General features: G+C 37.3%; 1 protein-coding gene across 2 annotated transcripts in view; it reads left to right on the top strand.

The window, feature by feature from the left end:
• The window catches only part of SLC6A2 (solute carrier family 6 member 2), a 72,943-nt gene that overhangs the window by 40,622 nt on the left and 6,263 nt on the right, over positions 1-26,058 (top strand). For both annotated transcript variants that reach the window (XM_061469028.1, XM_061469029.1), the window contains 9 exons: positions 4,162-4,300; positions 5,088-5,222; positions 9,506-9,609; positions 11,021-11,145; positions 11,896-12,008; positions 14,749-14,877; positions 16,697-16,796; positions 21,813-21,913; positions 24,621-24,788. In XM_061469028.1, the coding sequence (XP_061325012.1) occupies positions 4,162-4,300; positions 5,088-5,222; positions 9,506-9,609; positions 11,021-11,145; positions 11,896-12,008; positions 14,749-14,877; positions 16,697-16,796; positions 21,813-21,913; positions 24,621-24,788 (1,114 nt within the window). The remainder of the gene's footprint in view (positions 1-4,161; positions 4,301-5,087; positions 5,223-9,505; positions 9,610-11,020; positions 11,146-11,895; positions 12,009-14,748; positions 14,878-16,696; positions 16,797-21,812; positions 21,914-24,620; positions 24,789-26,058) is intronic.

The following is a 26,058-nucleotide window of genomic DNA, read 5'->3' as shown; positions in this document are numbered from 1 at the left end:
GTTGAAATCTCTGAATGCCGTTTCAACGTGAAACCACCTTCCTGCTGTTCTTGCAGATAGGCAGGAAGACTCTTGGGACCCATAGGTACAGTGATGTACAGTCTCAAAGTCATTGCAAATGTAATTTCTACTTCCTTACATGGAAAGCACTTTTAGGATAAATCAGGCTCCTATGCACAAAACCCTGATAGAAAAAGAAAAGAATTTCTGATCTCTAATGCATGTTCTTTGATGCTTGGTGCTATACTAACTAAATATGGCTAGAGCTCTGACTAGAATATCAGAAAGCTTAAATGATTTATTAGCTCCTCTTGCATTTTGCTCAGCATAATATAATAGGTCCCTGTTCTACTTTGTCAGCTCCATCTGCTAATGTTTGTTGCCATTCTTTTCCCTATGACATTTTCTTCTCCTTTTTTGCACATATTTTTCATCTACTTTTATTCTTTTCTCAATAACACACTATAAGCAAAATACTAATTCCAATTGCCTTACTGCCTCTGATTCTTCCTTTCTCTTTGACTTAGCATTCTAAATTATGAGAGTTTCTTTTGGGAGCAGAATTGGACATACATCTCTAGCATATAAACCAAGAATCCATGACATGCTTCCAGAAGCTTTTACTTAAGACTTTCTCTGTAGCTCTGGACATGATTTAAAGAAGCTGATAGACAACAGAAACTGACATTTGTAGGTGTTGTATCTCCTCTGGTTCCCTGCAGGGATTTAAGAGAGACCAGTTTATGCTATTTTGTCTATGACTTGTACATGCCTTTATAGACTGGGTAATGGGTCAATCCTGCAGCTAGTGGAAGCAACCTCGATTTAGGAAAAGTCACTGGGCACACTGCATTATTCTGCTATAATATCAAAAGGCTAAAAATTCAGGTGTTTTGACCTCAGAGCTTCCTGAATGGGGAATCTTGCAGTATCTCTTACTTCATGTTTCTCTTTTTGTGAGCAGTATAAGGGAAGCGATGGAGTATAATTGAAAGAAGCCTGTCAGAGATTTATCACTCAACTTGTCTTAACATAGACAGGTTTAAAACAGCCTCAGCTGCTCCTGAAATAAGTACAAGCATTTTTTTTTTAACTTGAAAAAAGAATAACTGTGGCATGATTGAGCTAACTGGATTTTTTATAGCGTCACTGATGTATGCAAACTTGGATGAAGACGATATGAAAAGTTCTTTACAAATCTGCCCTTCTCCAAAAAATGCCTGTTTTTCAAAGAATAAAGCCAAGTCCTTCAAACCAAGAAGGTTTAGTCTATCTAACCCTTTAGCAACTGCTTCTCTCCTCCATCTATTCACATGTCAGCACATCTTCAGCTAAATCGCAGTCTACCACTGGATATTTTATAGTTTACAGTGCTGCTGGAACAGAAATGTAGTTTCTAGTAGGTAAACATTCATGAACTACTTCCCAGCAACCCTCTGAAGGGGCATCTGTTGGAAAGCTTCTATTACTATCTCCAGAGGTCACAAAGAAAAACAAAAAAGAAAAGGAAGTAAAACCTGCCAGAATTACAGCTCAGAAACAGCAGCTGTCTATGAAGTTTTCCTTGTGTAGTTGCCTAGTTACACAGCTGTCTTGACTGGTTACTGTTTTTCTCTTCCTGCTTTATGATCCCTTACCCTGATTAAGCAAGCAGAACACTTGGAGTGGAGATGCTCCTGAAAATCCTGGGAATCCCACATTTGAAATGGCAGTTCTGGCAAGTGTTCCAGACAGCAAGATACATTGCAAGCTGCTTCTTGGAAAGCAAACACACGAGGAAGTAGGCTTCCTTACAAATCCAGAAAAAACATTTAGGCAAGAAGAAGAAAAAGTTAAATGGGCCCAAAGAATACAAGTTCAGATACAGTTCTTATGTGTAGACATCTAATATTATAATCCAAAGGACTTTCTTTACAACATCCAGCTCCAATACTGATAGCAGCATAACTGTAACAGCACAGATTGCCAAAACCCTCCCAAGATCCTTGAAAAATGTTCTGATCAGAAACTCATGAAGCTTTTCCTGACTGTATTTATCACTGCCCAGCCTGGTAATTTAGAAGGGAGTCAGGCATCCCTGCCCAGGATTCACTTACGTCTGGGGATCCTCTGGCAAATTATACTTTATTAGCAGAAATGCAAATAGCTTTCATTCGCACTCTAAGCAAAGGTTAGAGACCTACCTATTTATTTACATTTAATTAAAGATAATGGGTTTTCAGATGAGATAAAGAAGTCTGTCTCTATGTTTTACTGCTTTCACAGGTAACAGCTATATTGTTAAGTTGGTATATTGTTGTATAGTAAGAGTTAAACTCACCTCATACTTTCCAAATAGGAACATTCTTGAATACATGCCACAAACACATGGTCACTACACTTTTGATGCCTTACTTATTGTTAGCCTTACAATGCAACACAAATGGATCAGCTGCTTCATTCAGGAGGATGCTTTCTACAAGTGTCTTTCATCCAACCTAGGATTAATCATAGAAACAATTCAGAAACATAGAATTTCTTATTACACATGAGAAACTACAGATGTGGAACTAATACAATTCTTAGCTGATCATATCTTGATGCTTTAGGGGTTAAAAGAAAATTGTGTACAACTTTTTCATGTTACTAGATGGATCATTCTAATGGGCCTTAATTTTCCCAGCATGTCTCTATAGTTTAAGTAATACAGAGATATAATTCAGTTTTCCCTATTTAAGTTGTCAAAGGTTTGCCTTATCTTGGAAGTTATTCAACTATCTCATTCAGCTCTGGCTTGATAAGAAAAGTATTTAAGTTAATTCTGAAGCACCATCTATCTAGTAAGAGATTGTATCAGGACAGCCAATGGGTTTGGAATTAGACTCCTCTAATTAGTCTCTGCATGTCTGCAGTCATGCAGGTCACATCAATCAGTTCTTCAGTTTCTCTAAAAGTAGTTACCTACCTAAAATATGTCAAGGACCTCCAAACCAAAGGGTTTCTTTGATTTGATTTGTTTGCATTATCACGGTGGTAAGAAAAGCCAACAGGGATCAACTTTCTGTTCTACCCAAGCAGTGCATAACAAATAAAAGCTGATCAAGAAAAGGGAGGAGGCAAGGAAGGTTCTTTCCATTTTATCTGGATGAACACTGAAACACTGAGAAACTGAATCCCTGAGGCAGCATCCTGTAGATCCATATCAGAACCAGAAGTTAGCTCTGCAATTCACCTCTAGTGCAGGGCTCCAGCCACAGTGCCGTTCCCCTGTGCAAGTACAGCTTTCAGTAAAGCAAAGTATTTCTGCATTTTCTAGATTTGTAAAAGCAGCAAGAGACACTTCAGTAGCATAGATCTGAACTAAAACAAGATCCACTGTAACATCTCTCCCATTTCCCTATGCCGGTTGCATACACTGTGTTTTGACAACTCTAATTGTAGATGTCACCAGTTATGAGGACACTTTTTTACACTTCAATCCACTTCACTGTGTAGATGTCTCAAAAGAATTAGCCTGTCCTGGTGAGCAACAAAATTTCCTCTGCTATCACTCTATTGCCTCAGTGAACACCACAGAGCACTATAACAGTTTAAATTTTCCAGCACTTGCTTTTCCTACCCAGCCACTTTTGGAGCCTAGCAATAGCCTATTTCAAATAGAAATCAAAAGTAATTTTGAAACTGTTCAAGTTGCAGGAATCCAGCTGTTTGCTTACCTGGAATCACAAAATAATTTAGGTTGGAAGAGGACTCTGAAAGTCACCTAATACAACTCCTTACACAAATTCAAGGCTAACTAACTTCAAAAATAAATCAGTCTCAAAGGCTTTTATGGGCCAAGTTTTAAAATCTCCAGTGGTGGAGATTCTCCATGTCTTCATTGTTCAAGCAAGAACCAACAAATGACACTTCCAAAATCCCCAAACACTTCCAGACTTCCAGTGAAGGAGAGTGCTATCATTACGGCACTATGGTGCCAAACAAACATGATTGGACAGTGAGACCATAAAGGCATTGTAGAAGAACCACAATACATGGCTCCACAAAACAGATTCCACTAACTGCTAGCAATGTCAGTAGGGCAACTACAGCTGCAGTGCAGCATCCATTTCTGCTGCCCATGAGATATGTAAGAGCCTTTTCTCCAAGTGACTTCTTTGTTTCTGTATATCTGGTATGTAGGCGAGGAGTTCTGCACCTGCACGAAAGCCGTGGAATCCATGACCTTGGCTTGCCTCGCTGGCAACTTTCCCTCTGCCTCTTGGTGGTGGTTATCATTCTTTTCTTTAGTCTGTGGAAAGGCGTGAAGACTTCAGGAAAGGTAGAGCTAATATTGTCCTTCTATCTCAACCACCTTCTTTGTCTCGTTTAAGAAGTCTCTTGATTTTAGAAAGCAAGAGGCTAAATCACTGCTTCTGAGGGAGCCATGTGGACCAAACCATGTGAGAGACCTTCACATTTGTACAGTGGAAATACACAATCCCAATTCAGCCTTTATCTTATTTACAAGTTTTACTGGAAATTCTATTATCAGATTATTTTTGATTCAACACTAATGGTCTCATCCAGCAAATATTTTGAAAGACTTTTAAGTTGTCTGAAACATGCCTCCTTTTCTTAGCCAAAAGTACCAATGTTTCAATGGTATAAGATGCTTTGGTTTTGTTATATAATAATGGCAGGAGAAATAGCCAATGAAGTAATTTGAAATTAGTCTTTTACATCTCTCAGAAAACACCTTAACAGCAATTCTAGGGTTGGATACATCTGAGAGCTTTCTGTACATTGTCATGAAGGTGTCAAATAACAGCAGGCAATAAATGTACTTTTTTAGTAAATGAATATGCAGCTGAATAGCTAATCAGTAGTCTAATACACTGGTAATGTGTAAGCATTCCAAGTCTTCTGTTTGTCTAAACTGTCCCCTACTAGTATCAGTAAACATATACATAAAGACTCATAACAGCATTTTGCCCCCAAGGCATCCTATAAAGAGCTTCTCCATTGAACTGAATGGGCAAACCCAAGAAAACACTACCTGTAATTTTCACTCCTTCTTAAATCTTCTGTAACAGGTGATTAACCTTTGGGGTCTCTGTTGTCTGCAGGTTGTTTGGATAACAGCCACTTTGCCTTATGTTGTATTATTTGTCTTGTTAATACATGGAATAACCCTGCCTGGTGCATACAATGGAATAAATGCATACCTGCACATAGATTTCAGAAGATTAAAAGAAGCCACAGTAAGTGTACTCTTCTGCTCTCATTCCCTTATTACTATTAAACCTGTTGCCCCTGTTATTACAGATGAAAATACTACAGCTGATTCCTCAAATTATATAGCCACAATTCTGCTTTTGCAGAAGAGCTAGTCCACTGTCCCTAAAGGTCTAACTTTCCAGCACTCTCCATTACAGAACTTTCTCAGCCTCAACTCAAACTGTTCTGATCACAGTAAACCTGTGCAAGGGCAGTTTCAGGTGTGATAGTCCCTTAAAAAGTTCATGCTTTGACTGAGATGCTGTGAATTGCAGTATCCTTTATACATGCAAATTGAGTCATGCAAAAGTCAGTTCTCAAAAGGCTAAGAATGCTGTCAATAAAAAAAAATTTGCTTTTTGAATCATGAGGTTAAATATTAACCTGGTAAACAAAAATCCTGGCCTATGAAAACCTTGCTAAACATACTAAATCAGAACTAACTCACCTAATCAAATCATGGTCCTTCATAAGAAAGAAATTTTCAATAGTATGGTGTTCTTATCTTACTAATGAAAGTAATGTACATTTCACTGTATCATTTAACAACATTGCAAGACATTCTCACTAAATATATACAAACCAACTCAATTTGAGGAGTACCTTGGAACTAAGAATTATTTCATCCATTGTAAAGCCAGATCTAAGAGTATAGTCACTAACTTACAAAGTTAGCAGCATTTCAGACCCACAAACAACAATGATCCGGTGACTAGAGTGATCATACCATTATGCTATTCCAAAAATATCATAAATAATTTCTAAGAGACTGGTCTCTCTGTGAATGGGTCATGAGGCCATTCAAATGGTTGCAAAAGTAAAAATCAATGATGTAGTTCTACCGGAATGAAACAAACTATCCAGAAAATCTTCAGCTTTCAGAGATGTCTGTAATCTGTACATAGTGGCACTGCACATTACCTATGCATCCTATCTTGATTTTTCATAGAATCATAGAATAGTTAGGGTTGGAAAGGACCTTAAGATCATCTAGTTCCCCCCCCCCTGCCATGGGCAGGGACACCTTACGCTAAATCATATCACCCAAGGCCTTGTCCAGCCTGGTCTTGAACACTGCCAGGGATGGAGCATTCACAACCTCCCTGGGCAATCTATTCCATGAATATTTAAAAACACCCTGAGAGTTAGAATACAGACCTATTTTATATACTCTTAGCAAACCAATTCTTCCTTGGCTTTGTGATACTGGATTTGGAAACTGGCGTTTCTTTCACAACAGAAGTTACCACTAGAACCCAGACCCCATCTCACTCCATTTTGAAATAGTCAAACTGAACTTCAGGTATAGGTCTTTCATTCACCTTTGCCACCAAGGCAGTAGCCACCTCAGTAGTTCACATTCATGCATACACATAAATACAAAGATGCAAGGATGAACAAAGTAGGTGCTTAAAGTTTTCTTAAGTATTTTAAGTGCTGTTTGAAAAGAACATCACAAGTTCAAAAAATGTCAATGGAGCTGTGCCAGCTGGCATCAGCTCATAATCCAGACCTTCATAATCATTTCTGCCTTCTGCTTTTGGAAGGATATTCTGTGCACTGCTCCTCCTTGGCTTAATGTTTCTGCAGCTGCTATTTGGATGACCCTGAAGTTATTTGTTTCTAAGACTAATTTTTTTCAGACAGCAACAACAACAAAAAAGTTGCTCAGGAATAATAAAAGACTAAAGATCAGTTATAAGGAGAATTTTCACAAACTGCTTTGGCACATCAGCCTTTCTCCTGCTCGGAGACTGAGATACCTGCTGATGCAATACACTTGTGTGTTTAATCTTTGTCCTCAGGCTCCAAAGAACAGACTCCTGCTTTAGCTCTATGTCTGTGAGTTCCTGAATCTTTCTGATTTACGTTTTTTCTTCTCCCACATGAAAAATCAAACAAAGGAACATTGTAAGTCACAAACAGTAATGACCTCGGCCAATGCTCCTCTGAAAGACCTTAGAGCATCCTGATCTGTGTCAAGCTCTGCTTCATTTTATGGAGCCACATACCGCACAGCACTGAGCAAAGCCTGAGACGTGAATTTTTGGGAATACTGAATCCACAAAGAATGTGTCTATAAAAAGGAAAGAAAGATACTCATGTCTCTTAACTAGACCAATACTTAGCTGTGTTCTTTCCTGACTGTCCAGGAGCTACAAAGCCACAATGCTCATCTCCACCACACAGATGGGTACATTAAACACCTGTGTAAAACAGCAGCTACACTTCTGTTCTCCTAAAGAAATGTGTTACAGAATTAAATCATATGTGAGGAAGAGACACTCAGTCTTTTATACACCTTAACAAGTTTCCTGAAGAAACACGCAATGTTTCCTTTTCACACAGCACAGTAATTCTTTAAATCCACATACAGAAGACAGAACATGCACAAAACTTACAATGGCATAAACAACTAAACTATGAAGAAAGCTCAAAAGGTGGTGACTGCCTCATGTAAAAGGTTTATATTTTTTTCAGTTTTAATGCATACAAAATCAATACCCTAGTATAACATATGTTAGACTATGCATCAATCAGAAGCCATTCAGCTTCTCGACAGGTACTTGGGCATACGCTTAACTCTTTTGGTAGGCAGCAAGTGCTAACCTCTTATTTGAATCATTAGGAATTAAGCATGTGCTGAACGATGCTTTAATATTAAGAAAGCAATAATGAGTACAATGCCACCGCCAAGACACAACGAGCTACAGAGCCACTAAAAACAAGTAGCTGGTGGCAGTTACAGTGTAAGCAAAAATTATTTTAAGAAAATTCAGGAAATTTGTTAACAACGCAACTCGTAAGAAGCTTTAAAAAGCAAGAAAAGGTACAGGAGGCTTTGCATCACCCTGTCCTGAACTCTTATCCACCTAAGCACTTTTCAGAGAGTACAATCGTCATTGATACCAGCCTTTATGTGGAGGTAGAACATGAAGGTGTAACTGGGTACACAAAAGGAATGATCAAGGAATTAATTTTACAGGATCATTTTGCTATTTAGTAAAAGAAATCCATGATACCTGAAAGCCCTGTCTGAACTGCAGTTTGAGAGAAATCATATCTGCCTATCCACTGGTTTCCAATAAACACGTAGATTGTTCTTCATGTTATGTTTCAAGTACTTAACTTAAAACTCATAAAACTAAGTTTCTCTACAAATCCAGAGTTCAGTAAATGGTCACAGTCTTCAACACGCAGTAGTTGAAAGCATCTATCACTTATGCCGAGGAAAAAAATTGATCACTAATGTGATTTCATATATCATGTTAGGATGGGATAAGGAAATCTCTCTCCACTGGGCCAAATGCGAGAGCTTAGCTTAAAGCCCCCATGTAGATGGAGCTTATAAGCAGCTTAGATCTGTTAAAATGCCACTGCTAAACAGATACATTAGATCTGATTTTATAGAGCTGGGTGGAGATAAATCCAGTACTTTTTGCAGTCTTGAATTCCAGACCTTTGTTGAAGATTCTTGTTTAAATATCTCTTCATAAAAATTTAATATGTGGAACCCCCAATTAACCAGGGTAAGCTATTTTCAGGCTTCTGCTTCAGGACACCAGCAGCGTGCATTGTTCCTGACTGCTGTCTGCACATGGATGCTGAGCTGGATGGTCACTTTAGAAAATGGTATAGCGGTAATAGCAGGTTTTCTTTGGTGCACAATCCTAAAAATTACCAAGCTGCATCTAAACTGAAATTTAATGAGTACCACAGGAATAACTCCTTTTCCACCTAAGCAGGAAGAGTGACCGATAACATGTGTGGTTCTGTTCACAGCACATCACTTGTGCCTCAGCTTCTGAAACAGGAAAGCATCATATAAAATGTACTAACAATCCCATGAAGAAAGCTCTCTCATGGGAAAGAAGATGTCCTATGACTCATGACCCGTTGTATATTTTTAGTTTTCTGATTGTCCAAATTATCTTGGAACAAGAGCTATTGGAAATGCATTTCTGCCACCCAGGAGAAAAGTCATGCAATCATTTCAGTACTCAGTAAAAGCTCAGAAGCACAGATTCAACTAGTACCCCACACTGTGGTAGCGCTTGCCCACTGCTTCAGCCCTTACCATTTCAGGTTAAGCTGTTCTGGACCACGACTGTGCTCCATGTGACATCTCATGAGACTGAGAAACACACTCCCATGAGCTTGAATGCTGATCATTTTTCAAAAGCCATCTGTCTTGTACACTTCTTGCATTTTCCTGATGTATCTTTTGGACTGAACTGACATTGATAATGTTGGTGTCATTATGCAGGTATGGATTGATGCAGCTACTCAGATATTTTACTCCTTAGGAGCCGGATTTGGTGTTTTAATTGCGTTTGCCAGTTACAATAAGTTTGACAACAACTGTTACAGGTAAGACAGCCTGTTCTTTCACATGTTCTTTTACTGTTTCACAGCAATACTATTTTACTTGAACTGCGTCTAGAGTAAGTACTCACATATCTTTCTATCTTCAGTCATTTATCACTAATGCTTAGTCTTGTGCAGACAAAGCAGCCAACCCAAATCCTGAAACACTGTCTTCCTTACTGAAATTTTAGTATCAGGAACCTGCCAACAAATCTGCTGTACAGCAAAACAGAATGGGATTAGGTTTGGACTTTAGACAGCTGTGTAAACTGTGCTTGTGTTTGCCTTTCAAAAGCACCAGTAAGTGTAACAGTGAACACAGGATGAAGTCTTATTGGTTCAGGAACTAAAAGAAGAAGGATTCCAGTTTCCAGCAGTGTTTCTGTGCCCTGGGATTATTTCTGATATTTTATGTTGAGCTCTAATTTAACAATGCACTTTAAATTAAATCAAGTCAGTTTGTAAGTATTTTGCTGAATCACCACCATGGAAATTCAGCCAGAACTGCTCTGCACCTTCTGAGAACTTCCAACATTTAGAAGTCTTGTTAACATTCCGTTTTGGAATGAAAACAATCATAGCTTTAAATTTTCCCATGAAATATAAATTCAGAAAGTACAGGTGTTATAAATACATTGTGAACTGAAGGATGGCAAAAAAAAAAATAAATGTTGAAATGAGAAGGTAACAGAAAATGCATAGATTGGAACTGCCTTAAGCAGACTGAAAGCCAAAATCATGGAACACTTCCACTAACTTCAGAGTTTTGTACTTACCTGAAAGCAGCTTTGGGTTGCCAGCTGATTATTTGCAGTAGGTACTATTACAAGGTTTGAGAACCCTTCAGTTAGAATGCTAACCACAGCAGTCTTCCGAAATAATAGTTACCATCATCTTCAAGTAATTTTACATTTATCTTATAGCTGCTGTGTATTTTTCTTCTGTATTCTAATTTTGATTCAAAATGGAAAAAAATCCACTTGAACCTGAGAAAATACCCCCACAGACTATATGCAAATTCATATTATATAGTTCTTAGCTTAACATATTTGTTCAATATCACTTCATAAGCCTGGCCTTCCGTGTAAGAGTAATCTGTACTTTCATTGAGTACTGTGGTTTAGTTATAACCATAAAAGCACACTTCAATTCAGTAGCATTTACAACACATTGCTTTTTCGTATCTTAATATTTAATAGAGCTTTGTTGGTTTGTGGGTTTAACAGAACTCTGGTTTAAATCCAAATAGTAAACAGAAGTTATTTCCTAACATAGTGTGATGATACAAGCTTTAGGTCATCAAAAGAGTTTTACAATAAGCATTTTGATGAGAATCTTCCTATGAACCAATCCCCATCTATTCTTAAAGTATTTTTTGTTGACTTTTTTCCACTGGGCTGTTCTCTCCATTTAGGGATGCTTTGCTGACTAGTACCATTAACTGTGTCACAAGCTTCATCTCAGGATTTGCAATTTTCTCCATATTGGGCTACATGGCTCATGAGCACAAAGTTAAAATTGAGGATGTAGCTACTGAAGGTAGGAAGTTAATTTTATACTAGTTCTACCCTTTTTCATCCAATAAATGTGTTTATATTTGTTTCAGTGTGTGAAAACCTTATGCAAATTACTTGAATTAGCTTATTTGGAGCTAAAGCTTTGTGTGTATATGTCCTACTGAAAAGTGAACTCTAAGTGGTATTGATTCATCTTGCCTCCTCTGAAATGAAGTTCACAAACATCTAGCTCCTCACAGGTTTAGCCGGTGCAACAAAGCGACATTTACCCCTGCATAGTATGTTGTGAAAGCATTGCTGCTCAGTACCGCAGTTTACTGGTTTGGATGGTTCTCATAAGTTTAGCTGGTAGAGTCCTTTCACTGTTAACAGATCACTCATGATTTCAGTTCCTGTATCTCTCATCACATCCAAGTTCTCCTGCCAAACAGTAAGGTCCACATCCGCACGGCTCCTTCTCTACTACACAGTTGAAAAACAGCTAGCAAGGATGTAAATCCAATAAAAAGATTAATAGAAGTGAAAAAGAATGGGATAGAGATTTTTCTTCTTAGTATGAAACTGTCATGAGTACGTTATTAAAGTACTTTGAATATATTTTTGGTATAACACAAATTTTCTTTTCACAGCTACTCAGAGTGTGATGTGAACTGATGTAAGAGTCTATTTAATCATATTTTATTTTTTTAAAATGAACCCTTTTGTGAGGGTAAGCAACATCATTTGTTTTTTGGTGTTTGTTTTTTTTTTAATCTTTTCGTTCCTATTTCAGGAGCTGGTTTAGTTTTCATCCTGTATCCAGAGGCAATTTCAACTCTTTCAGGATCTACATTTTGGGCTGTGGTATTCTTCATCATGCTCCTTACTCTTGGTATAGACAGTTCTGTGAGTATTTTTTTCCTTCAAGCCTTGACATCTTTCATTTACTATTATATTCTGTAACTGGAGAGGTATCAGCCTTAAACAGGGGCTTTATTACATTTTAAATAAACATTCTGTATGTTCCCTGAATCTGTTTTCACAGTCACAGCCAACATACCAATAATACGAATCTTGACCGTATATTTTAAAGGCTCACAATATTTAAAAGGTTTAGGAAAAGATCAAGTCTCTTACAAGCCAGTAAATAATTACTTAATGCTGCTTTTTTATGACCTTATAAGAGGGGCTGTTCACCAAGAGTTATTACTATTTTAAAGTATGACCTAACATCACTGTTTTGTTCTTGCCAAAGAGACATCAAGACATCCTATTATATTCCACTTAAAGGTTGATTAATTTCTGGGGGGCAAAAATCCAGGGTCTTTAAGAAATAGTGAACCATGACAAAGCATTTAACGCATTTAGTAGGATAGGGGTTTCTTACTCTTCTAAAGCGTAGAAGTGTCTTTGGTATTTCTGAAAGTACGCAGCTAATCTAGAAATTTCTTGCTGGAAATGGCAAAACACAGCATTTCCATTGCTTACAACTTTAGAAAACTTCCTTCATTTTCAAGGGCAAGAGAGGGAGAGAATGAATTGACAAAGAGGAGAACAAAACTGAGTAAAATAAGGTTGCAGAAGGAAACTTTGGTAATCATTGGCAAATAGAATGAGATCTTGTGGAGTGAGGCCTGAGCCGTAAAGGTCAGATTTGGGTCTAAATGTTTCTGACTTGTTTGGATTTTTGGATTCCAGCTCACATTCAATAAAGTTTGTCTTTATACACAAATATCTGAATCCTTATTCAAAAGTCTGAGGCACGATTATGTCTGGCTTTGTAGCTTGGCCACTTTCCAACTGTAAGCAAATATGAAGAATGGAAAGGAAGGGTTTAGCACACTGAAAAAGCATGAATGACCAGTAGAAGAGGGCAGAATTAAGAAGAAAACAGATGCTCAGAAGTGTTTAGATCCAAACCAGTTAACTTTGCAGCAGCAGTAAATTTAAGGCAACAAAGAAATATTTGAGTAAAAAATACACAAGCCTTTAGATCACAGAACATAGTTTTCTTACAGGTGGAGAAAGCTCTTTTTTGTGGAGCTGACTAAAATAATGTGAACTGAGAAACTGTGGCCAAGTTTAGATTTTTCTGTTTAAAAGGTGAAGAATTTGTTTGTTCATGTTTTGTTCATGATTTTTCATAATTTACTCAAGAAAAGTCAGGTCATAGGGTATTTTTTATGGTGGTCTCCTCAAGTATCCCCCACATTAAGTCCCTGAAGGGACAATGAAAATTTTTAAAGCTAAAAATCAAATAACCCTAAAACTAAAGAGGAATAATTATATAGAACTACCTTTATTCACACATATAAGCATGCACTGGCACAGAAATACAGACATCTGTGCGAAACTGTCAAAATGTTTAAGCAAAGAGAAATCTGATCATGCAGGTTTAAGCAAGAAACAATGAAAAGGACAGAAAATGGAACAAATGTTTGTAGACATTTTTTTAGAGTAGGTATCTAACTTGGCATAGGGAGCTGACAAGAAGAATAAACCGTGAGACATTAAGGAGTGGTCCTTAGACAAAATCATTCAAACTTCCTCTTTCCAGTTTCAACTTCTCCAAGACTATTTAGGTGCCAACACAGTTACAACTTCTGAGAATATCAAATATTAACCCATCTTAACTGCAGTGCACTCATTGTTGCACCCATAGACATTAAGAAGTACAAGCCAACATGAGGCTTTGGGACATTTTACTTGTGAATATTAGTTACCTTTAAAAAAAAAAGAAATCGATCCACTGCCTCCACCAATTTGGCTCTAGACTGGAATCATTCACATTGTAGAGAGATAATCCTCTGCTACTGATTTCAACCAAAAACACTGCTTTCATCAAATTCTTACAGGTAAGGGACAGGCTATGCCAGCATGGAATCCAGCCTCCCCAGAACATTAAATACACTTATTTATTATGACAAGGAACCGGAATTTTTTTTTTCAACTTCCTAGTGGAGCAGAGGCAGAATGCTTTCAATGGTGGAAAGAAATTAAAATCTATAACCACCTACATAACCCAGCAATTTCAATGAAAGCATGGAAAGTACCTTTCCTATATTGCACAATAATTGCTAATTCAGGCACAGTGGCTGAAGTTCAGCATTAACTTCCAGAAAACAGAATAAAATTCTTTCATGTTGTCAACAAAAGATATCAAGCTTCCTATGGAGGGAATCTCTCAGATCTATAAAGATTTCTGTCAAACTGGATTTGGTTATTCAACGGCTAAACTGAATCTTTGTTCATTATGTTTCCCCTAAGTGCTTCTTGTGTCTGTCTTTGTGTTGGAATTCTCTTAAGGAGTTTGGTTGCTTAAGCTACCAGCTTTTTCCCCAAAGCACATTAAAATGTATATTATTTTTCCCAAAGTACTGTCTGCTTACTGTCCTGGTGAGCCAAGAAATGGTCACAGAGGATATGGCTACTGAGCCAACAACCATGGCACTTGATGTCCAGCTCTCTCACTCAGTTCTTTACCACAGGTATTAAAACATACCTCCAAATGGCAGTGATCTACAGCTGAAATGTCAGTAATCATACAGTGGTTAGGAATTATTTATACAAGTTGCTTTACATTCTTTGATCTGAGTTTGCAACAGCCGGTAGTGTTCAAGCAAAACTCTTGCCTTCTCTTCGTCAGATGGGTGGAATGGAGGCTGTCATCACTGGCTTGGCGGATGATTTCCAAATTCTGAAGCAGCACAGAAAGCTCTTCACCTTTGGTGTTTCTTTTGGCACTTTTCTACTTGCCCTTTTTTGCATCACCAATGTAAGTACAACAAAAATTTCCATCCATAAACTACCTTAAAAATGCAAGTTTTTATCATTGGATAGAAACTTGAATAGGTTCAGGTGACTATTTTTGTTATAAATTTTAACACTTCACTTTATGGTCAGAACATTACTCAGTCTAAACTACATGAAGTTGCTCCGCTTTTTGCACAAGATTATTAGCTATCAACAGAACCTACAATTCTTTCTTCCAAGGAGCTGTCTGTGCTACTGTTGGTTTTGTTTGGGTTTCTGTGTTTTGGTTTGTTTTTTAATTCATGTTAAATGTAACTGTGTTGAGTGCTTAGTCCTGTGTGAGAAACCAAGAATTTTAAGTGACCATTCACTTGGTCATTTGCCTATCCTCTTCTTGAAGCAAATAAGAAGCATTCACTTCATGTGAAAGAAGTTTAGAATAATGATCTCCTTCACCCGAGGTTTCTTTATGTTCCATCATGTACATAGATCGTATCATTTAACACCAGAAAAAACGCACAAATAACTCATCCTGAACATCTAGTGACCTGTATTTAGTACTACCATCATCCTGCATGATCTGCCTCACCAGGTTTTTTTTTTTTTTTTGCCACAGAATTAAAAATCTAGACAAGGCCTAAGTACTCTTTCCTCTCTATTTGTAAATACGCACAGCTGTTTCAGAAAGCCACATTTCATAAGAGAAAACCAATTTATTACAGAGATTAAAATCACCTACAGATTTAAATTTTCCAAGTGCCCTTTATACCATTGATAAAACCATGCAGAATAATTCCTTTGTCCGCCACTTCTGAGCAGGCATAGTTAGATCAAGTTCTGTTGTAAAAAAAAAAAAAACAAAAAGAGAAAAGTTAAAAACTTAATGCAACTGCAAACATTTCAGTTATTTACATGTGACAAAGAATGATCTGAAACATGTCATTCTTTATTTAGGTTTAATTTAAAACAAGTAACCATACCATGGCCTTCATTTCTCATTGCTCCAAACTAAATAAAATAAGCAATAATTTAGACAAATTCATACCACATTGTAAAATGAGGCAAAAAGAAGTCAAATTGGAGCTAAAAATAAAATTGTATCAGTGAAACTAGACTGTAGTAAATGCATTTACAGTTCTCAGTCATGAACGACTGAAGAACAGAAATGTGCTTTTGGAAAGAAAGAGGATCTAGTTTGCTCTCTCATTGAGCAAAGGCTTACTAATACCACAGCCAAGAAACCAAACTAAGCTAAGCTGCCTCCACACTGGGCTGGGAACAGGGACTTAACATGCAACAGCTTGCTTTGCAGGAACATTGGAAAAGAGAGATACCAGCAGTCTGGGAAAAGGAAACAGTCTAAGACTGCAGATTCACTGGACTACAGAATAATTTGCTTTAGAAACAAACTGAGTGGTAATGGCTTGTGGCAACTCTTGTAGTGCTCCATCCCTGCTAATAATTTTGAAAGGTGTTCATTCACTTCTGTAGACATGCCCTTTCCTACAAGCTGCTGAGCATTCCCTGACTAGCCAGTGCCTTCAGCTTCCATTGAACACAGAGTGCCAAGAACACCCATTAATCACACCAAGCTGAGGCTTCTGTTTCCCAGTTAAGTGAGGACATGGGTGAAAGGAAACCTTTTCAGAAGAGCTTCAATCTGATTCCACTGTTTTGTATACAGGCATGAAACCGTGTCTGCGGCATCAGCTCCATATTAAAATACTTGGGTTGAGATAATGTTTGAAGTAAAGGTGATATCTGATAATTAGATACTAAGCTACTGAGATAATTCTGTTTGTAACTTCGTTTTGTTGCATCTTTTAACTCCCCAATGCTAGGGTGGAATTTATGTGCTCACACTTCTGGACACATTTGCAGCTGGAACTTCGATATTATTTGCAGTTCTAATGGAGGCAATTGGGGTTTCCTGGTTTTATGGTAAGTGCTTCATTTTACACCTGCAAAATCTTTTCTATAATCCCAAGTGCTCATGACAAGTTTACACGTTGAAGGAAAACCAGCATAGTCTTGTGTACATGAAGCCACAAGTCAGGTGTCACACAGTGATTTTCATCTGATTTATGAATAGCCAGTAATGCAGATGTCTATTGGGCCAAGCTTTGAAACTCTACACAAAGCCAAAAAGAAAACCCTACCTTACAAAGGAGACTGCAGTGGGATGGAAATGTTGCTACTTTTGTCAGTATTTTGCAGCTCTTAACATAGCTGATGATTTGCAGTAGCAGGTTTACATCTGGTACTTTCAAAGCAAGTAGATTAGCCTAAAGACGCACTTGTTCCTCCTTCTCATGATTTCCCCAGGCCAATCTCAAGCTCTCCCCATGCAATACAAATAAAAGTAGTTTGTCTTTAGAGGGTTATTCCTATGTTATTCTCTTTTGTCTAAGAAAATATTCTACTTCATTGTAAAGCACTATTGGTTTAAAATGTACCAAATTTCACAGCCTGATATGGAATACCCAACATCCTAGATACCAGAAATAGTACTATTTCTAGTATTTCATACTAATTTGCACCACAAAAAGGGTGCAGTAATTCACTTTATCCCCTGTATAGCAAGCTTTAGGAGTATTCAGTTGATCTCTGGCACTAGGCTGGAATCACTGTGTGCCAACTGGAGTGCAGTGATGTGCTGTAGTACCCTGAAAAAATACCACTCACAATTGAAGGCAGGTCTCAGATGATGTGGACATCTTATTAAATAATTTCCCTTGCCTTATTTGGTCTTTTGATATATTTTGCCTCCATAAAGTAACATAAATAAAAATCAAGACACTTGATACACAAGTTTCATAAGAAAAAAAGAAAGACTTATTTTTCTCTCCCCCCTTCATTAGTATTCAGAGATACTGTATGATTCAGTATATAACTGTATTCAGAATTAATGTATTATTCAGAAGGTTCTTAGACATTATCACTCTCATGCCATTTACCTCCCTCAGTCACTTATTTATCCATCAGTTCTGTGCCACCATATTCTTCTAGTCAGACTCTCTCTTGAAGTTAGAAAGTGTTGATGGCATTCATGCATAAAGCTCCGCAGTCTACTAAAGAAATAGTTTTTAGCTTTAATGTAATAATTCTGTCACTCAATGTCAGCATGGACTTAGCAGCTCATATGCTGTTCTCTGTCAAAGTAGTGGAAGCACTGCTTTTGACAGACAACTGTCTCTAATCCTTGTAAAAGAGCTGGATGCAGAAGAGTGATGATAGCTTAATTTGGAAGCAGAAACATAAAAATATTCCTCAGTTAGTAAAGGCAAGTTGCTGTCTGCTACTATTAAAATAGGATTTACTGCACCTTACAATAGCTAGGCTTTGCATGTGGTTCACAGACCAAGCCAAGTTTAGTCAGATTCTGTTTGCTTGTTGCATCTTCTGTCCTTCACCATCCTTTCCTTCCTCTCTCCTGCCTCCCTGTAACTGGGAAAATAGCTATTCACTTGTCTTGAGCACTCGACCTGTGTTTTTACTGACACAGCATGACCTGTTGCTGTATAAAGAACTTACTGCAGCCCCAGGTGCTATTTAAACTGATTAAATCTGGCATGGTCTTGTCTACCTCTTTTTTTTTTTTACTAGTTGCCTTAATGACCCAGATGAATATTAAGCCAGCCTGAAGGCAAGCATTGACATTCTAGCACAGACCAAAATCATGGAAATTTTGTTCAAATTATACCTGTGACCACTCACTGTGAAGTTTCCTCTTGCAAAGGCCAGCTGTATTTGTGAGAGAAGGGAAAGCTGGTTTGTTTTATTATACAGATGTATTTTAGTTATGGCTGCTGGCTTATTACCCTTTTTGCCAAGGAGGTGAATGTTTCCTACTGTTCTCCTTGCTTTTACGTTAACTCAGCTGCTCTTCCTTGGTAATGGTACTATATGGCTTACTCCCCTCACTGCCACCACATGAGGGTCACCATCGATGAGTATCAGTATTGCCCCAGAGTTAGAAAGGAGACTCAGGAACAAAAAGGGACAGTGGTTGTTACTTCACTACATGTCTAATCAACAGATACCTTGTTCTGCATTCTGTAGGATTTGCAAATGAACACTCCACAATGACTTTTATATTCCTTTTACCCCTTCTTTCTCATTCTCTCAAGGCCAATGACTGCTGAACTGTGTGAAAAAAGCAAGGTCTTTTCTCATCTTCTCCTGGATGAGGGCTGGTATGACTAGGGTTCTTCATTTGATAGATGCAAACTCACTAAGACAGGAAGTAGGTGCATACTGAGCTATAGCAGAAGCATAGCCAGGAGTATACAGGAGATGATTACTCTCTTTTACTTGGCACTTATACTTCTCCTGGAATACTGTGTCCTGCTTTTGACCCTCAGTAAAAGTTTGTGGTGGTAAACTGACAAGAGTGCAGTGGTAGGCCACCAAGATACTCAAGAGCTGTGTACATGCACTGTGAACAAATTTTAGTGAACTGAGTTTGTTTAGCCTGGAGGAGTCTGAAGGAGGACCTAATAGTGGCTTTGCAGTACCTACAAGGAAGCTATCAAGAAACAGAATTGGGCTTTTCACTGAGGTGCACAATGGACAGAAGACCATGATCAAATTGAAAGGAGGAAAAGTATTTTTCTATATAAGGATAAATACACATTGGAACAGTTTGCCCAGCGTGTGCTCGATGACTCTTTTCTTGGAGGTTTTCAAGGCCTAATGGGACGATGCCCTGAGAAAGCTGTTCTGAATTGTTCTGACCTGGATTTGAGCAAGAAACTGCACCAGAGACCTCCCAAGAACTCCTTCAAAAGGAAGAGTTTCATGGTTCTATGATTTATTGTAATTTCCAGGAGCCAAAAGATAGGACTCATTAATGAAGCAGTTTTACTACAGCTCTTAATTTGTGTACAAACCTACAGGTGCCGTTGCCTGTAGCTGTAGCTGTGTTCTATTTTACATGTTGATTCTTACAACAGTTTTTTGAAGACACATAGTACAGAGAAAGCATGCTGTTAAAAAAGCAGGCTGAGAGCATGGCCTACTTATCTCCCATTTCCAGTAGAAATTGAACACCAAGCACTATTTGAGCTGTGTGTATGTTTGTCTGGAAACCTATGAATAACGTTTTTGCAGCTATCTAGTCCTTTTCTTTAACCTTCTGCACAATGATAAATTTCACTCAGTATTCATAGCAGTTGAAATTCAGTCATTTTAAAGTTCACAGAAGGCCCTGCAAACAGAATTAGATTAAATTTAAAGAGCATTTGCAGATCCTTTTGGCTACTTTTCTTCAACTGTACATAATATTGGGGGGGGGGGGGGGAAAGGGAGGAAAAATCAAAGAGAAGTTTACACTCTAATGTTCAGACCTTATGAATGTGCTACATCCTGGCTGCATGTAAAGGATTAACTTAAGCCGTCACCATTATTTACATTAAATAGATTAAGTAAATCCTACTTAACTGATCCACATGAAAAGAAACAATTACTGTGGTAAACTAAACATCCTCTCTAAGAAACAAATCTTCATAGCAAAAAGCTGCATTTCTGCTGTTTACCTGATGGGATTCAGGATTAAAAGTAAACTTCCTAAACACATTAAGTATAATAAATTACAAACTAATAGTCTGACATGACAGATTGCACTAGAAAGAATTACTTATCTGTGAGCAAGTGTCTCTAAGGCATAAAGTTAAGAGATTACTTGCTTTTTAAAGAAAACTGAGGACATTTTTCCTCCATTTATATCAGCGATAATCATTCCATTCTAAAATACAGTGTGCCAAATACCATGGGCTTAGACTAAATTTTTGCAAGATACTTCATGCTAGTTAAGTCCTACCAGAATAAAATCAATTAAAAAAAAAAAGGGAAGAAGCTACCATTCAGGCATTTTACAGTCACTCTATAGTGCATATTTACTTTCTATAGTAAATTATAGCATATCACTTAATGCAAAAAAAAGAGTTCTAATAAATACTGAAGGCAGAAAACGCCCCACTGACTGAGGATTAGACAATTTCCAGAAAATTCAAAGCATGCAAGTTCATACGAATTAATATTATTAGAATAAATAAAGAAAATACATTTCCCACATACAGACAAGCTTGATTTATAGACTTGTAGATGATTCAAGATCTTTAGCTAGGTTAGGCTAGCACCACTCACAGAAAGCATGTTATACTTGTGTAACGCTAATGTGTATTCAGATACAGAATTAGCATGCTATGTATTTACTCACATGAACAGATCATGTATCTTCTCAGGTATCTACAACAGCTACATTACTAGATATTTAGCTGCATTAAAAAATTAACAATTTTAGAAATTCTAGTTGGTGTTATAATTTTCAAAAACACAGAGGATACTTTAAAAAAAGGCCACCTGTTTCAAGCTGATGTAGTTTTGTGCATATTTACACTGAACAGAGGTTGCATCTCCCTTGTTCCTTAGAAGGTGATAAAAGATGAAATAACATTTGTCAAGTATAATGAATATTCTGTGGTATTCAGCAAAGCACTGAAAAGTAGGTAAAGTATATCAATAAGTGGAAAAAAAAGACTCCTTTGATAAATTAAGAATCATACGAATCTACCTTATTATCAGTAAGCAGTGAAGAGTAAGGTTCTGGGTTTTCCTTCTGCATACTTGTAATCGTATTGAATAATTAGGTCACAATAGGCCACAACTATTGAAAAAATGTGTGTCCCATTCGCAGCTTAAATTCTAGTTATTTGTGCAATGACACTTTTCAATGTAATGCCAGCTGCAACAGGCCTTAAATGCTCACAGGCGTTTAAGTCTTGTATACAGTGACGTCAAAGACACATCATTGAAAGGAGACCAATGTTGTTATTTTGTATGTTTTCTGGTATGGAAATCATTCGTGTCTGCTTACTAAAAAAGCAGATTTTTGGGGTGTTGCCAGCATCACGTCAGTTTAGGTTTATGCCAGTCTTATGTTCATATCCCTTATAGGTGTGGACAGATTCAGTGAAGACATCCAGCAAATGATGGGCTTCAAACCAGGCCTCTACTGGAGACTGTGCTGGAAATTTGTTAGCCCTGCTTTTTTATTGGTAAGTGCAGATAATTATTTCATCATGGAAAGAATGCCAGTGTACTGGTTCTAGAATAGGTAATAGGTACCAACAGCAGGATATCCACTGCTATGCCGGGTGTTGTCAGGTTGAACAGAAGACACTCCTGTTTAATTCTTTTATTTCCACAATGGCATTAGTTATATTTGTATAATACATTTCAGTTGTAAAAGAGAAGCTAATTGTGGCTGTGGGCATCTTCTGTTCCTTCACTTTAGCAGGATTTAAAGAGAGCAGTTTTTCTTACAGAACGCTGAACACTTAAGCGGTATCGTCTGTCCTGCCAACATCTGTTCATGTTAAACACAAATCATTCTGTTAGGAAAATAAACTAGCCAGGCATAATAAATGGTGTTAGCAGAAATTTATCTTTCACTGGAGGATACCAAGATCACTGGCTATTTGAATGACACCTCAGACAAACTACTTCTACACAAATTAGCTATGTGAAACACTGAAGATATGTAGTAAATATACGCTAAAAGCCTGCCTGATGTGAAAAACAAGTGCTTCATTACGTCTAGGGGAAAAAAATAAAATAAAACCCACTGTGTGAATTAGGTTTCTTTGTGTAAAGTTTAGATTCAAAACTAAAATACAGTTTTATATTAGGATCTTTTCCTATGCATATTTGTAAATCAAAAGGTCAGGTTGAATAGTATGGAAATTTGACCTCTCTATGTTTTTAGTAGGCTAATAATCTCATCAAAGCTGTGCATTCTGAAAGCAGTACTGGTATTCCAAAGATGTTGGGTAGGTTTTTATGACAGCTTTCAGGTCCACTTTTTTGTTTTTAAATACAAAAACTTCTGGTCCCAAAACTTGTCAGTAAGCACCTATTAAGCATGTATTGATTATCCTTTTAAACACTTTTCTCTAAAGAAGCTTGTATGAAAGCATGTCCTGCAGCAGTTCCAACAGGCTGACTCAAGTGAATGGAAAAATGCTGCACCAAACATCCTTAGGTTTTCACATTAGGAGACTGTTGAAAAATTAGATTGTACAGGGAGTTCCAGCAAGCTCACTAGAGAAAGCTGAAGTGAATCTGTCTAACCTTCAGGTAGCTTAGGATTTCTTGGTGAAGTGGCCCCAATACCATCCTACTATTAACCTAAGGGTCAGAACAAACTTGTAGGTAATGCATCTTTCAGCCGTCACAGCACACAAATTTTTCCAGCTGCCAGTGCTACCAACTTAATTATGGCTATGAATATATTTTAAAGCCCATAGGAATGATATCACAGTGGGTAGGGAACACTGGGCAGTTCTGTTATAGCTGTACATTGTCTCAATTTCCTAAAAGGCAACAGGGACATTAAAATCTTACTTTATAGGGGAAAAGTAAAAATAATATATCTTCTCACAGTCCATCTTTTGGGTTCATTATTGAATACATTCATAAAGCACATTACATTAAATTGGCCAAAATGTTTTAACTTGATCTGTAAGTGAAAACCATAAAAGATAGCAACTAGAATGAAAATGATAGTCCAACGTTAGCCTACATAATTAAACCTATGTAGTTGAATTAAAAGCCTACATAATTAAAACCTACAAATTTTAGACGTTTGGCCACTTGTTCTAAGAAACTGCATTTTTTTCTACCACCTGCATGAAGCATACAAAGTTCTTACAAGAACAGACTGAGACCATAAGCGTAGTAAATACAAATTACAAAAATGACAGATTAATTTGGAAAAGGCTACAAGATTGTCAGACATCAGTATGATTCTTGCTTTAACAATCCCATTATGCTTCGTGCAAGGTGGCCCCTGTTTGGGACTAGTAATGTATTATAGCAGTTCCTAATTATCTTTAAGAGAAAAGAAGTTGGACTTGGTCAAGTATCTGATACCGGGAAATATGGCCATGGTTCTTCTTCTCTGTATTGTCTGCAGCTATGGACATCATCCCAAGAAGAAACTCAAAATGGAATTGGTGTTTTCTAACCAGATTTCACAGTATCAACTTCCTTTAACCCACACTACTGCTCCCTTTGTAACTCTCAGCTCAAAATACTCTAACTTGAAAATGCTATGTGGAGCAATGGAAAATGTATAGGCCTAGAGACCCAAACCAAGGAACTCTACATGCTACACAACCCATATGGATTTAGCAGGAGGGAAATAGGGTAGTATTCCACTCTTACTTGCATGCATCCAGTACTGGACAGGATAACACCAGCAGAAAATAAACCCAAAACCTTTGTTCTCTAGGCCTTAAGGCTGCTTGACCTTTCCTCAGAAAAAATGTCATACTGGAGTTTGCATTATATCTCTCATTGAAAAATGAGTACAAAACTTCAAAATGAAGACTAATATCTCTGGGAAACAAAGAAATGAAACCCAACAGATCCTGCAGAGTTTTTTCTTGACTACATAATCCCTTTTTTACATCTGTAACCAAGTTTAAATGAAGCAGTAGCAGACAACCACCTGCTTTTTCCACCAAATTTTCATATTGTGTGTGTCCAAAGTAGCTAAAATGAGCATTTAATATTAGAAAATGCATAAAGAACTTCAGCAGTTTAAGCAGTAAGAAGCACAAAGTAAATAAGATGAAGGTAAATAGTAAAACTGGTTTGAAATACACCTTAGGTGGTCTGCCTAATAAAATACATATAATTGTTTTTTCACTAAGTTACTTCATCTCAAAACTGTGGTTCATTTTATTCTTTCTTCCCTAGTTTGTCGTGATAGTCAGCATAATAAATTTCAAACCTCTGACCTATGATGACTACACCTTCCCTCTCTGGGCAAATCGCATTGGCTGGGGAATAGCATTGTCTTCCATGATACTTGTGCCTGCCTATATTATCTATAAATTCATGAATGTGCGTGGGACCTTTAAAGAGGTAAGTGGAACACTCATAAAATGTCGTGGTACGTTGCTGTGTAATTAAATGGCTGGATCCAAGTTGGTAGTTTGTTTCTCTTACTCCCACAACTTATTACTTGTGAATGACCTTTTGGATTCAACCATCAGATGGATTGGAATTTTGAGGTAGGATTACTGCATGCTGTTTGAAATTACCTTTCCATTCAGCACAGTAATTCTGAAAAAATATTTTTGATGCATGTAATTAATGCAATTGATGAGATTATTTTTTCTTATTAACAAAAAATACAAATCATGGTATCTTCATATTCATCTGTGAGATATAGTCTTCACACAGTTCTATCTAAACAAAGGTCAGTCCAAGGTATGCTTTATCAAGCTATAACGCAGTGTTGTAAACTGTTATAAGTACAAAGTTAATTCAGACCGCTCCTAACTTAGCATTTGAAGAGTCTGTAAATATATATCCACATGCTGGGAAAGTGGGATGCCCCCAGAGTTGCCCTTTGTTCATTTAATGAACAACCATCAAGGGCAGAAGAAATGCCTTACTGGGTGACAGCAACAGGTCCATTTAGCTATGTGTTCTGCCTTTAACAGCAGCCACTTCGGGTTTGATTTCCATTGCCCTTATCCTCTATTTACTGGAATTATTTCGACATTCTCTGAAGGCTATAATTAATGAAGATCTTGCTTTTGATTTAATCAGTAATATTAGAATTCTTGAAAAAATATTCAAGATGGGTGCTGGCATAGATCTGGAAATCAAGAAAATTCTTGTATAGTCACTTATGATCTCATCTAGCCTGTTGCTTTTTAACTAATTTGGTAAAAGAACCAAGGCGCTAGACAGCAGCATCTTGCACTACATAAACTCACTTCATGCATTATATGCCTAGTCTGTGCACTGAATAAAGAAGAAACTGAGGAGAAACAATTTGTGAACATCTTATTCTAATGATTTGCCTAATGACATTTAAACCTACAGCCTTAATAGTGTTCTTTTAACCTCATTTATATGTTTAAGTGTAGTAATAAATCTATGTAAAAGAACCTGTAAAAGAACCTATGCAAAAGGAAGAAACACATCTATATTTCCTTACAGTTCACCTCCCTTACCTCTCTACCAATTGCTACTTCTCTACTATAATCCCATACCCCGAAGGGTAAAGAAGTAGGATTATAATTCACTGCCCATATCAGTCTTATGATGGTACTAATTTTACAGCCATAGCAAATTAAGTACAGTTTTAAAACTTCTAATGGTGCTCAGATGTAAGACTCCT

The sequence above is a fragment of the Pezoporus flaviventris genome, unplaced genomic scaffold (assembly GCF_033815535.1).
Source record: "Pezoporus flaviventris isolate CSIRO_AGI_PZ_B2104156 unplaced genomic scaffold, CSIRO_AGI_Pfla_v1 ptg000054l, whole genome shotgun sequence".
NCBI lineage: Eukaryota > Metazoa > Chordata > Aves > Psittaciformes > Psittacidae > Pezoporus > Pezoporus flaviventris.
The sequence above is the reverse complement of the archived record's forward strand: the minus strand, read 5'-3'. Positions and strand labels throughout refer to the sequence as shown.